Below are 13,995 nucleotides of genomic sequence, written 5' to 3'. Positions count from 1 at the left end.
CATGCATCCACTTCCAGGTGGACAGGACTTCTCAAGACTTGGGAGGTATCCTTCCTCCTTAGAGAACCTTCCCAGGACAAGGCCTGGGAGCCCAGGGCAGAGCAGGCACTATGGAGAAGACAGCCATGCATGCAAATGCTAAAAAACAGAAATGTCATACACATCCTCATCATTCAACAGCTATTTCATTATTTTGATTCACCAAACGTTATTGGTCAGCAAGGAGCCCAGGAGCATGAGAGGAAACGAGGGATGGACAAACATGTCTAAGAACTAGCCTTTACCCTCACCAAACCCAAAGCCTAGGAAAGAGCACAACACACAACCAAGCACTAGGGTGCATGGCCCAGTGAGGTTCATGAGAGACAAAGGCACAGTTTGATGGGACCCAGAAGAGGAAAGTGATATGGAAAACAAAGGCAAAAGAAGATGGGGCAAAAGTTAAATTTCCTTACAACTTGCAGCCCATTGACAATTACCTGGGACAGACAGAGTGACCTTCCTCTAGGAACTCAGCTGCCTCAATGTTAATACTTTGCTAGAGGCTAAAGGAAACCTTAGCGGGGCACCTCGGTGGCTTAGTCCATTGAGCATCCGACTTCAGCTCAGGTCATGATCTCACGGTCCGTGAGTTCGAGCCCCGTGTCAGGCTCTGTGCTGACAGCTCAGAGCCTGGAGCCTGTTTCGGATTCTGTGTCTCCCTCTCTCTCTGACCCTCCCCTGTTCATGCTCTGTCTCTCTCTCTGTCTCAAAAATAAATAAATGTTTTAAAAAAAATTTTTTTAAGGAAACCTTAGCTTGACATTAGCCTGAAGTTCAGGATCCTGTAAGTCTTCTTTAACATAGGAAAATCCCTTGGAAACTTCCTTTATCTCTAACTCTCCACTCCCCCCACCAATTCCACCCCCACCCCACAAGATATGTGTTAACAATCATCCTCCAAATATATGGCCCACTGATATACATCTGAAGTCTAAGTTTTTATTAAACAGTAGTAAATGACCCCTCAAGGTCTTGGAAATCTTGCTTCCAAATTCCTTAGAGACTTACACTATCCCTAACCCCCTCCCAACTTGAAAGTATATAATCAATCATTCTTCATAACCCCAGTGCAGCTCTTCTTTCTGCCCGTGGGTCCTGTCCCTGTGCTTTAATACAACCAACCACCTTTTTTGCACCAAAGACATCTTAAGAATTCTTTCTGGACCATTTGCTTCTGGAGCCCAGTGTTTCATATCAGAAAGAACTAATACCTGTTCAAGGTGTTCAGTACTTTTCCTGGGGACTTTCAGCCTTATCCATGGCCTCCTTTAACAAGGAATGGGATAAAACCAACTTCTCGTAATTTTCTTTTCTCTAAAGTAGGCTGTGCTGCTGGGGGGAAGGATATGAAGATTCTCCTAGAATTTCAGGAACAGCACTGATAAAGAGTTCACAATTCAGAAGTGTGGTATCACAAAAAATAAATATTAAGTCTTTGTCCCCAGTTCCTGGCACACAACTCCCAAAGCCTTGGAATCTCTGGAGTGATGGATATCTTTTGTATGCTAATGAGATGACTGGTGAGTGGGGACCCCAGAGAGCTTCTGGAAGGGGGCTGATCTCCAGAAAATCCAAGACAGATGAGAGGGTTGGGACTTTCAACTCCACCTCCACCCCTGACTTTTGGGGAGGGCCAAGGGGCTACAGATTGAATTCAATCACCAGGGCCAATGATTAATCCACCTACCTCATGGAACCTCCATAAAAACCTCTAAATGACAGATTTTAGAGAATTTCCAGGTTGGCAAACACATCAAGGTGTCAGGAGGGTGACACACCCAAAGAGAGTACAGAAGTGCCACACGCCTTCCCCCATGCCTTGCCCTATGCATGACTCCCACTGGACCCTCCTGAGTTATGTCCTTTGTAATGAACTACTGATAGTAAAGTGTTTTCCAGAGTCCAGTGGGTCATTCTAGCAAGTGATCGACCATAAAGGGAGGGACTGTAACCAAGTTGGACAGAAGCATGGGTGACCGAGGGACCCAATGGTTGTGACTGGTGTCTGCACCTTGTGCCTGAGCCCTTTAGCTTTGGGGATCTGCATTAACTGTGTCAGAAATGAACAGAATCATTGGATACCCAGTTGGTGTCAGAAAAAAGGAGAATTGGTTGATGGGAGAAGAAAACTTAACAGAAAGAGCTTGTGGGATCCTATTCTATGTCTGTGCAATAAAAGGAAAGCCCTACACAGTTGTCTAGGTGCAGCTGCAAGAGGAGAGGTGCTGAGCAATGTTCCCTGCCCTCCTTTTTTCCAGTCCCTCCCCCAGGGACTCACAAACTGCACCCCTAGCCTTTCTAGGCATTGTCGTCATCCTTCCTATCCCATATTCTCACCTGGGCAGCCAGCTCTCTCTGCCCCCTGGAACCACATTAGCCTTCCGGGGTCTGTTCTAACTTTTCATCCTTTCTTCTAGAAATTTGACTGCCCTCCCTTTTACCCAAAGCCAATAAAATCCCTCCCTCCCAGGGATCTGTCTCTTACTTCTTTCCCTGTTCAAGCCAGTTGGTGGTTTTAAACAGGAACTAAAGTATCATATTTCCCTGAACAAGGTTTGTCAGACCCAAAGGTTTTCCATTTGCAGGAAATGAGAACTCACTCAAACTCACCTGAGCCGAAATTAGAAATTTATTATAAGGCATCAGGTTGTCCTTGATGATCAAAAAGGAGGAAGGACGGCTAGATGGCAGTTGGGCTACAGAAGGTCAGAGACCAGAACTATAAAACAGCCAGGGACCCAGGCTGCTGTCTACTCAGGTCGTTTCCCCAGCTCTCAGGGACCACATAATTCTCACACCATTTCACTGTGTATCTTCATCCTTCTCTGCACGGGAGCTTTCTCTGCTTCTCTGCCCCCATAATGGAAGATGGTTCCACATACAGCCCAGGACTTACAATTCCTCAGATTAGGCAACCATAAGAATTCTAACTCCAAAATCCCCAAAGGAGGGAATGTATTTCATGCTCCCCACCTGGAATATCAAAAAACCATACCCAGAGAGGCAGCCATGTAATACCAATGTGGCTGTGAGATCCACCTTCACTGAAGGAGCAGTTCTTAGAGAAGGAGGGATGCTGTCCTGGCTGGATACCCCCAAAACTTCACAACAGCTGTATTTAGCATTCCAGTTGCTCATTAAAATTATGCAGAGTCAGCCTACAGAGAAACTCGCAAGGCCACTTGTGTGGGGATAGAGGTGTCTGCAGCAAGGAGGGCAGTGCACAACTGTCCAGTCCTTTAGTCAACATTTTTAGTGGTTGGAGCAACTTCCAGGAGCAGCTGGAGATACAGGGTGGCCATCTGCAAACACCTGGGCTGGCACTGGAAATAGACAAACAGGAAATAGACCGGGATGCCACTGAGCAGGAACAGGAAGATGTACAGGAACTCAATCTGGGGTTGGTCGATAATGGGCGCCAGCACCAGGTAGAGAGAAGCAAGGAGCATGATGACAGGGATGATGGTGGGGACCTGCAATGGACACAGGGACCTGGATGATGGAGAGGCACGGGATATTGTATGTGGCCCTTGGGCTCTGTCCCTCCTGCCTGCCTGCCTGTTGCTTTCACCTGGCACCAGCTCCTCTCTTCCAGTCACTGCCATCCTACCTTGCCTGGCCAGGGAAGCCGCCTGCCAGGTTACAAGGGGCCATCCAAGGATCAGGGGCTTTGGGACCCAGGCTAATCCTCTCTATGCTATGTGAGGATTAATCCTCCTACTATATGTGTGCATCCTCTCTGCATTTGTCTCCTGTTGTTCTCCCTCAGGGTCCTCCAGAGGAGAAATGAGTCCCCAGTAAGCAGAATCGATGCCTTGTGATCCAGATGTCCTCACCCCCAGGAAATATAGAAATTGTCTACCAAATATGACATCCTTTCTTACATTCTTTCTCCAGGCCCCAAATGGGGCTATGGTCCAACGATCTGCTTCATGCAACAGCCTAGGGTTGCAAAAAGCCCAATGTTTATTTCAGACTCTACCTTGTAAGGTCGAGGAAGATTCTTCTTCTTTATCCGCAAGTACAAGAGACAGCCAATGGTGGTTCCATAGGTGATCCAGCCAAGGAAGCTAAGAGGCAAACATGAGCCACTTACTCTGAGGCCCTTCCCTGGGTGGGCCTGCAAGAGGGGCTGGCCTACTAGGTGCAAACCTGGGACAGAAGTGCAAGCTCATCAGGGGCCTTTCAGCTACCCCCCATTGTCCTTGTCTATGCAGACTTAGGAAAGAAGAAGGCAAGGCTGGGGCACCAAGAACAGGAATGCAGTGGAGGGTATTCTTGCCTCCTTCATCTCCAGTCACAAAGTGACTCACACATACAAGCCCAGGCACCCACTTGGCTTCATATTGGGCCTTGTTTGACTGCCCCTGACTGGACAGAAAAGGACAATTTTCAAAGAGAGGGAGGAGCATTTGTGTGTCTAAAAACAGGAGTCTGGTGAAATGTCAAGGAAGCCTGTGCTCTCCTCAGGGACCAGCACACTCATAGCAGATGCTCCTACTTTAGAGTTGGTGACAGGATAGGTCACTGAACACCCAGACAAGTGCCTGGCCTCTGCCTTCCCCAGTGTGGTTAGTTGAGTGGCTGATACAGGTCCGATGGAAGCCTCATCTGATCCGGGAGATGGGATCCAGACCAGGCCATCTCTTGAGGCAGTCAAGACTGGGAGACATGGGGTCCTTGTTGGGATAGATCATCCCCAACATTCTCACTCTGTGCCGGAACACTCTCAGTCACATTCCCCAATCTCAGCCCAAAGAAACCCTGGGTTCACCACGGTTTGATATTATTCTCATCATATAACGATTTTATCCTTTCTCATGGGAAAAAAATAAAAAGAAAACCAAATCTGTTACTTAATGTTCTGAAGAAAGTCACATCAAGCATTGTATATCCTGTTCCAGAAGATTAATTATACTTATGACAATGAAGAAGAGAACACGCGATGCCTGAGAAATTGCTCTGAGAGCTCCCTCGGCATCCAGACGCCACACTTGCCTGTAAGTGTAAGGATGTGCCCACGAAACCTGTTTCAGATGAGGTCATAAAACCACAACTGAATGGCACGACAGTCCATCATTTCTGCCCCAGGCAAGGCAATAAAGGGGGTCAGAATATGTCTCCATTTTGATGCAATCTCTGATTATACCTACCCAGCTTGGTTGTGGGTCTGCCCTAGGTTCAATAAAGATATGCTGGGTCAGAGTCCTGAGCACAGATCAGACTACAAAGGGAAAATCACACCACAGCCAAGGGCTACCAGTCGTGGTGAGTAAAGCCTGAAGATAGCTTTAACGTGATCTCAGCGACAGAATAAAGGAACGAGGAAGAATAAAAAATGACAAAGACAACACAAGCCTTTAACTTGTCTGCCTCTTGGTGAAACATTTGTCTCATTGAATTTTTGGAAATAGGACAAGAGAGGAGGGAGCCACATTTAATTTTGGAAACATAACTGGGAGAGAATGGCTGAAATGTGTGTGCATGTGCAAGAGCCCTGAGCTCAGGTTTCCAGAAGTGTGCATGCATATCTTTATGTATATAAACAGGCATATATGCGATAGTTACACATAGGGGCTTCCAGAAGTGTGCACACACGTATTTATATACACACATGCATGTGTGTGAGTGTGCACACATAGGGGGCTTCCATATACATATGAGTGTATGTGAGTATACGCACAAAGGGGCCATGAGATACCCAGCACGGGAGGACAGTCTCACTTGCCTCAAGAAGTTCACGATGGTGCTGAAGCTTCCTGGGATGACCAGGACCAAAGCCACTGCCGTGGTAAACATCAGGGCCGGAGTTGGTGTGAGGCGATGCACATGAACCATGGACAGAAGTTGGGGCTGGGAGCAAAGCCAGGTGTCAGGCAGCCGCCCCGCCAAGGGAGGCGCAGTAGGTTTCTGCCCTGGGAAGTTCCCAGCTCTCTTCCCCTGCCAAACTCACTCTGGACACCAGTGTGCCCAACCTAATAGTCCCCAGTCCCCACAGCTTCAAGATGCAGGTCTCTGTGGCTCACCTGGGGTGAAAGCAGGCCCAGCGTACAGCTTGGGAGGCCGATCACTCCAGAGACCCAAAAAGCTTAGGACGTGGGCTAGAGTGTAGGGAGCTGACCCACGTGCCTGGCCAGGTTGTCCAACTTTCTATTGCTCATCCCCAAGACAGGAAGAGGGACCAGGGGCGGGAAGACAGAGGATGGGGGAGAAGAGGGTGGGATGGTTATGGATGGAGCATGGAATAGGATCATGGATTATGATAGTAGACTGTATAAGTACTCAGCAAATAGTCCTCCCTCTCCCACCTCTGTAGGAGAAATACTAGGTACTTCCCCATCCATTGACTCCGGGCTTGGCCAATGAAATGTGAGCAGGGGTAACACGGCAGAGGCTCGAAATATACCTGTGTGGCTTGGCTTGGTCTCTTGAACCCCTGCCACCTGCTTTAGGCAAAAACATGCTTTGGCCTGGGTCCCTGAGACAAGAACAGACTCAGAGACCTGAATGAGAAAATCTGAACACGAACCCCAGGCTGAAGCAGAGCCACGATAGACCCAGGGACCGATGAGCATCATGAAGCATTTGCTGTTGTCAGCCCCCTAGATCTTGGAGTTGTTGTTCAGCATCATTGCTGCGAAAGGTACCAGAGGGACAGAGTCCCTAGGGGGAGGGGCCCTGAGCATACTCACCAGCTCGGCTCTGCTCCTGTGGCTCTGCCCCGCTGCCCCCACACCGTTTGCCCTACACAAACATCCCCATCACCTACAGACTCCACAATGTGATCCAGTATGGTGACTCCCAAAACCTGGAAGTCAAAGGACTGGAGTTTAAATGGAGATGCTTGGGATGCTTGAGTCTCATTCTCAGAAGAAAAGAGGGCTAAGGTGCCTGGGTGGCTCAGTCAGTTAAACGTCTGACTTCAGCTCAGGTCATGATCTCACGGTTCGTGAGTTTAAGCCCTGCATTAGGCTTTGTGCTGACAGCTCAGAGCCTGGAGCCTGCTTCAGAGTCTCTCTCTGCCCCTCCCCAACTCATGCTGTCTCTCTGTCTCAAAAATAAACACTAAAAAAAAATTTTTTTTCTTTTTTTTTAAAGAAGAGAAGAAGGCTATGTCTTGTAGGGGGAGTCCTGGCTTGGGCTAAGTGCTAAGCTCAGGCAGGAGAAAGCTTAGCCCTCCTGCAGCCCCCACCACCTTGGCCAGCCCAGACCCCATCTCTCACCATGTGGCCTTCTCTCGCAGCCACATAGCACACACGACTTCCACCGAAGAACATCCCATTGGCAGAGCCAAATGTCGAGAGTACGACAGCCAACGGTACCAGCCAGGCCCAGGCCCCCAGCACCTGGTTCCTAGGACAACAGAGGGTCAAGGGAAGGAACTCCAGCAGCAAACTGGAAGACAACAGCAAGGAAACAGAGCAAGCAAAACATCCGGAGGCAACTTGAAATATACACAGGACACTATCCTTCCCTAAACCTGATGTCTGCCCAGTGGCCAAGGAACACTGACTTGACTCACTCACCCCCAGCTCACAGCCATAGCATCAGAGGAAAGGATCTCGTTGGGCGACAACACTAGCAGGTAACTGATGTTGACCAGGAGGTACAAGCTGGTGACCAGGGGGATGGCGATCATCACTGCCCACACCAGGTTCTGCTGCAGAGTCCAGAAGAAGAAGCCATGTGTTAGGTGGTGAGTTCCTTCTCAGGCCCCCAGAACAGGCTCGTCAGTGCAGTGCTGAGCTCATCCTGGCCTCAGGGAGTATGTCAGGCCCTGGGGGCCACTCAGGCTGTGTGCCCCTCTTCCACGTGCTCACAGTCCATGGCCTGGATCCACAAACAACAGATGTGCTGGGAGGCCGTGAGGGGCAGGAACCAGTCTGAGCAGTGGAGATACAGAGGGCCTGAGAGGAGTGGGGGCACCCACGAGAACAGAGCACAGAGAAGGGACAAGGAAGTTAAAGATCTTCATTCTTGGCTATTCATCAATCTTTCCAGCTGTAATATTCCAAGACCACCATGACAACCCTGCCTATTTTCTGGGTCTCCAGGACTCAGGCCCACCCAGACTGAAGGCCATTTCTGCCAGGGGTTCCACTCTGACCCTCAGGCTCCTCAACTGGAAATTGGGGGTCATTGGGGATCTGTAAAATGGGACTTCTCACTGCTCTGCCTCCCTGCAAGGTATGAGGATCAGCACAGAGTAAGGAAAAGGAAGGGCCTGGACATAAGGGCTGTGGGCACACAGAGCAGCTTATCCTATGGAGGCATTGTGCCACTCTGACCCTCGGTCTTTCAATAAAGGTACTGAGCAGGCGTCCAATAAAAATGGAGGAATAAATGAAAACTGGGTAAAACAGAGTGTACTCCCTCCCACTTCACCGCCTGGCCACCCTCCCACCGCCCCCCCCCCCCCCCCCAGCCCTGGACATCATTCTGGAGCCAGGAGCAAATGGAAGGAAGGGGTCTCCCTCTGAACCCACAGAACTCCATTCAACATTCCCCAAAGGAACACCTGGGTGGCTCAGTAGGTTAAGCGTCCGGCTTCAGCTCAGGTCATGATCTTGCAGTTCGTGGGTTCGAGCCCCACATCGGGCTCTGTGCTAACAGCTCAGAGCCTGGAGCCTGCTTCAGATTCTGTCTCCCTCTCTCTCCACCCTTCCTCTGCTCACATTCTCTCTCTCTCTCTCTGTCTCTGTCTCTCTCTGTCTCTCTCTCTCAAAAATAAATAAACATTAAAAAATTTAAAAAAAAAACAAAAAACATTTCCCAGGCTTGGGCCACCCTGGATAGACATCTACACCTCAAAGCAGTAAACGCATGTCCACGACACCCCCGGCCTCATGCAGGACTTTCTCTAGATGTCCTTTGGCTTACCTCTTGAGGGGCAGGCAAGCACTGATGAGCCCAGAGCCTCTCCCCTCAGTACCAAACAGGACCCCAGAACCTGGTATTGCTGCTACTGACACTTACAACATGAAATGAAGCACAGAAGAGGTCATTCTGTTGGCAGGGAGGTCTTCTCCAGACTTGGCACAGAGCTGTCCCTGGGAGGGCTGAACCACAGTCCCACACACACCTCCTGGCCCACCACTAGGTAGGACCCTCCCCCATTTTAGCATCTGCCCCTGGTTAGCACATCTTCTCTTCTTCAACATTATATAAAAAGCAATTTCCAAGGGTACCTGGGTGTCTCAGTCGGTTAAGGATCCAACTACTGAGCTCAGCTCAGGTCATGATCTCGCAGTTTGTGAGTTCAAGCCCCACATCAGGCTCTGCACTAAAGTGCAGAGCCTGCTTAGGATTCTCTCTCTCCCTTTCTCTCTGCCCCCACCCCGGCTCGCTCTTACTCTCTCTCAAACGTAAATAAATATTTAAAAAATAATAATAAGGCAATTTCCAGAGCTTTCTGCCAGCCTGAGATCTGCCACAGAAAACTCTGGAGGCAAGCACAGGAGGAAGGGGGCACTGAGGGCAGAGTATTGATCTCAGGGCCTGTCTTCTGCCCTACTCAAACTTCCTTGAGACACAGAGATGCCCAGTTCTTTCTGGTCTCTGTGTTCCTGTTCACACTGCCTCTGCATGGCTGTTTTGCCACAAACCACATCAGCCCTTCAAGGCTCAGCTCCAGCCCTCCTCTCACAGGACTGCTGGACTGTTCTGACTCATGAGTTCCAGCAGCAAGTGGAGACAGCACCTCAGCAAGCTTTATTATATCCAAGCCTCTGTCCCATCCTGTCTTGTCCTCTAAGGGCAGGGACCGGGGAGGGTGACCAATTCGCCCCAGCTTGCCTGAGACTTTCCCGCTTTTAACACCAGAAGCCCCATATCCCTAGGAAGTCTCCAGTCCTGGGCAACCTGGTCAGCAGACCTAGCAGGTCATGTGACAAATGCATGCAAGTGAAGCCAGTAGGACAGCAATGGACTCTCACAGACAGTAGGTCCTCTCGGGTTCCCTCCAGCTCTCAAATCTGAGGATCTGGAGGCAAAGGAAATGGCCCCAACCACTGTTTCAGCGTAGCGGCTAATTCCTCATCTTCCCAGTCCTGAAAGTGTGTTCTGCCTGGGCCGAGAAGAGGCCACGTGTAGCAAAGATGGGCAATGGAGCAGAGTCCTGGATTCCTCCTACTGCAGGCCTTGCTGTGGGGTGCCCTCAGCAGGCAAGCACCCACCATGCATGACCCAGCCACATGCCAAGTCACAGGGAAGGGATCTGACATGCTTTTGAATTCGACTCCTCTTGGACAGCCCACCGGCCAGCTAATGAGCTATGACAGCCAAGCCCCAGGTTGTGCCACAAGAACAGTGAGATTTCCTGGTTTCATTCTCAAACACCTTAACTCTTTACTCAAATTCCAGGGCACATGGGCATAACGCTGGCCCAGGTTTGGCATAGGATCTGCCGTTTCTTGAAAGAGTGTGAAACAAAGATACACTTAACATGTGCTTCAGAGCTCAGACTTAGAGCCATAATTTCAATTGTCCATCATTCAGAGGCATGGCTTTGTTTTTGCTTGAAACCCACATTTGTCGGGGTGCCTGGATGGCTCAGTTGATTAAGCCACCGACTTCGGCTCAGGTCATGATCTCACAGTTTATGAGTTCGAGCCCCGCGTCGGGCTCTGTGCTGACAGCTCAGAGCCTGGAGCCTACTTCAGATTCTGTCTACCCCTCTCTCTACTCCTCCCCTGCTCACGCTCTGTGTCTCTCTCTCAATAATAAATAAACATTAAAAAAAGAAAGAAAGAAAGAAAGAAACCCACATTTGTCAAAAATGCAGGGGTGCCTGGGCGGCTCAGTCGGTTAAGTGTCGGACTTCGGTTCAGGTCATGATCTCACAGCTCGTGAGTTCAAGCCCCTTGTCAGGCTCTATGCTGACAGCTTGGAGCCTGGAGCCTGGAGCCTGCTTTGGATTCTGTGTCTCCCTCTCTCTCTGCCCCTCCCCCATTCATGCACACACACTCTCTCTTTCTCTCACTCAAATATAAATAAACATTAAAAAATTTGTTTAAAAAAATTCAGAGGTCAGCAAACTACAGCCTGTGGACCAAAACCAGCCACTGCTTGTTTTTGTAAATAGGGGCGCCTGGGTGGCGCAGTCGGTTGGGCGTCCGACTTCAGCCAGGTCACGATCTCGCGGTCCGTGGGTTCGGGCCCCGCGTCGGGCTCTGGGCTGGTGGCTCGGAGCCTGGAGCCTGCTTCCGATTCTGTGTCTCCCTCTCTCTCTGCCCCTCCCCCGTTCATGCTCTGTCTCTGTCTGTCCCAGAAATAAATGGGCGTTGAAAAAAAAAAAAAAAAATTTAAAAATAAACTCTTATGGAGGCACAGCCACCCTTATTTGTGGCCTATGGCTATTTGCAACAGAGTTGAGTGATCGTGACAGAGGACTCGTGACCCACAAAACCTAAAATGTTAGCTTTTTAATCCTTTATGGAAAAAAATTTGCTAATCCATGCTCTATGGCATGGGAGCTTGTCACCTTTGGACCCCCTTGCTCTTTCCCTGGACCAGCTCCGAGCCCAGAGCCTGGATTCAGAGAGAGAGGAGTCTAGCCCTGTGAACTGAATGAGCCCGTGCCCCTGCCTGGCAGCCCCAGCCTCACCCAGAGCCACCATGGACACACAGTAACCATTCACCTGAAATTACAGCTGTTTATGGCACTCCATCCACAAGTGATTACGCCAGTTAATAACAGTTAATACCTTCAAGCCCTGCGCGGTAGGTGGGGCAGCTATTATGATCCCGTTGATAGGGAGGAACTAAAGCACGAGGAATTACATGCAAGAATAAAAACTAGGTCCCAGGACTTCTGGCTCTCACCCCGGTCTCTCTGTGCTCTGGGACTTCAGTCTCCAATCTCCTCTTCTCCCCCCAGATTCTCCCAAACCCCCCTCCAGGGAGCCTCTGCTGAGAGGTGAGACATGTAATGGCCCCTGAGCCAGCCCCGAGGATGTAGAGGAAAAGACTCAGTTCTCACCCTCTGAAAATTAAAGGCTCCTGCAGGAAAAAAAGAAAACAAATAGCAACCTAAGCAAATATATTTATAGCAAAGAGTTAATTTCCATAGTAACTGAAGAGTCCAAATGTTCCAGCTATCAAGACAGATAACAAGCTGAGTCATCAAGCACGGCCTCTTGCTAGTGGTATGACCTCACAATCACTTCCCCCTTTCTAAGCCTCAGTTTTCCCATGTGAAAAAATGGTGTTGATAATATCGACCTTGCCAGGCAAATGAGACCATGAGTGTGATCCTATAAATTTCTGTGCTCACTTGGGAAGTTATTATTCCTCTAATTCCATAAACTACTTAAGGTAGACAGTGGGCTGGCATTCATGACTTCAAAAAGGGTACCCCCATTTTCAGCTGATTTCTCATGGTTTTAGTCAGTTCAAATAACAATAATTGGAACAGCTAATGTTTGGAGATTTCACCCTCTGAAGAAGTATTATGGACTCACCTTTGGATTCTTGAGCTCTTCCACCACATAGTTGACGTTATTCCAGCCATCGAAGGACCACATGCCCTGGTAAAAGGCCATGCCAATGCGCCCAGCCTGCTGTGTTGTGTTGTGGAAGGCAAGCAAAAAGGTTTCCGTGTGGCCCCGGCCCTGGCCCAGCACCACGGCCCCACCCACCACGATGACCAGCAACGAGAACACTTTGGCGACGGCGCACACGTTCACCAGCATGGTGGCCAGCCGTGAGCTCCAACAGTTGACCAGCGTCAGCAGCAGGATGCAGGAGGCAGCCACACCCTTGAGCACAGCCTGGGGCATCGAGGAGCAGCCAGGGTAAAAGGGGGTCACGGCATACTCAGCGAAGCTCAGGGAGACGGCAGCAATGGCAGCTGGTCTGACCAGCAACACAAATGTGTAGATAACCAGGAAGGCTGGCAAAGAGCCAAAGATTTGCAGGATGTAGGCATACTCCCCTCCAGATTTGGGAACCAGGGCACTCAGCTCAGCATAGCACAGGGCACCCATCATGGCCAGGAGGCCACAGCCTGCCCAGACCACAAGACTGGCTCCAGGGCTGCCCATGTAGACCAAGACCCCCTGTGGTGACATGAAGACGCCAGAGCCAATCATACAGCCAGCCATCAGGGACACGGCACTCCACAAACCAATCTCCCTCCTCAGCCTTAGCCCCTCACCACCTGGCTCCCGTCCTGCCACCCCCTCACCACCATTTCTTTCCTGACTTCTCTCCATCTCAGGGCTTCAACAGTCACTGTGTCTAGCTGAGCAGAAGCAGATACTCTCGTCTGTCTTGCGGGCTTCCTGCAGCGGTTAATGATTACAGCACTTTATGAAGTCAGAACCGGAGACCAGACAGCCAGGGCATGGCATTCAGCAGGCACAGAGCCTTCACTGATTGACTGGTTCCTGTCCAACTCAAACTCCAGTATAGGCAGTATACAGGAGCTGTTTGCCAGTGTAACCCAGGGATCAAGGAAAAGATCAAGGAAAGAGGGATTTTAGTAGAAATCCCTGCTGCCCAATTCCACAGCACTATGTGAGGAATAACAGTTGGACGGGTGCTCTGTGCCAACAATAAGAATGCAGAGCAATTACACATCAGGAACCTAAAAAAGTCTCTGCAATAGTTTTATCAGCCAAGCAATAAAACCCCTGTTTTATCAGGATTCCAATTAAAATTGCATGAGTCCTGCTTTAAGGAAGAATCAAGACAATCAAAGAAGATTCAAATAGTTCATAACAGAGCTTTACCCCTCCAAGGAAAGGACCACGTGGTTAGAAGCACAGTACAGGGTATGGAATGGGATCCTGCATTCAAATCCCAGGTTTAGTCCCTCATAGTTGTGTGACGTTGGACAAGATCTCTGAACTTCACCCTACTCATCTGTCAGTTAATTACAATACCCACCACATAGTGTTACTGTAAAGATTAAATAGCATAGTCCAATCAAAGTAGCTAGAATAGTAGGTG

General features: G+C 49.6%; 1 protein-coding gene across 1 annotated transcript; it reads right to left on the bottom strand.

Annotated features, from left to right (window-relative positions):
• Positions 1–1,075: 1,075 nt before the first annotated feature.
• Positions 1,076–13,326, bottom strand: LOC112864078 (b(0,+)-type amino acid transporter 1-like). Its single transcript, XM_025927151.2, has 6 exons — positions 12,504–13,326; positions 7,569–7,702; positions 7,266–7,395; positions 5,771–5,895; positions 4,025–4,112; positions 1,076–3,515 (listed from the first exon to the last, which is right to left on the bottom strand). The coding sequence occupies exons 1-6, from the start codon at positions 13,254–13,256 to the stop codon at positions 3,282–3,284; spliced, it is 1,464 nt and encodes a 487-aa protein (XP_025782936.1). The 5' UTR covers positions 13,257–13,326; the 3' UTR covers positions 1,076–3,281.
• Between the last annotated feature and the right edge of the window lie 669 nt (positions 13,327–13,995).

This window comes from Puma concolor, chromosome A3 (assembly GCF_028749965.1).
Source record: "Puma concolor isolate L17-30 chromosome A3, mPumCon1.1.hap2, whole genome shotgun sequence".
Taxonomy (NCBI): Eukaryota; Metazoa; Chordata; class Mammalia; order Carnivora; family Felidae; genus Puma; species Puma concolor.
This window is presented reverse-complemented; position numbering and strand designations above follow the sequence as displayed.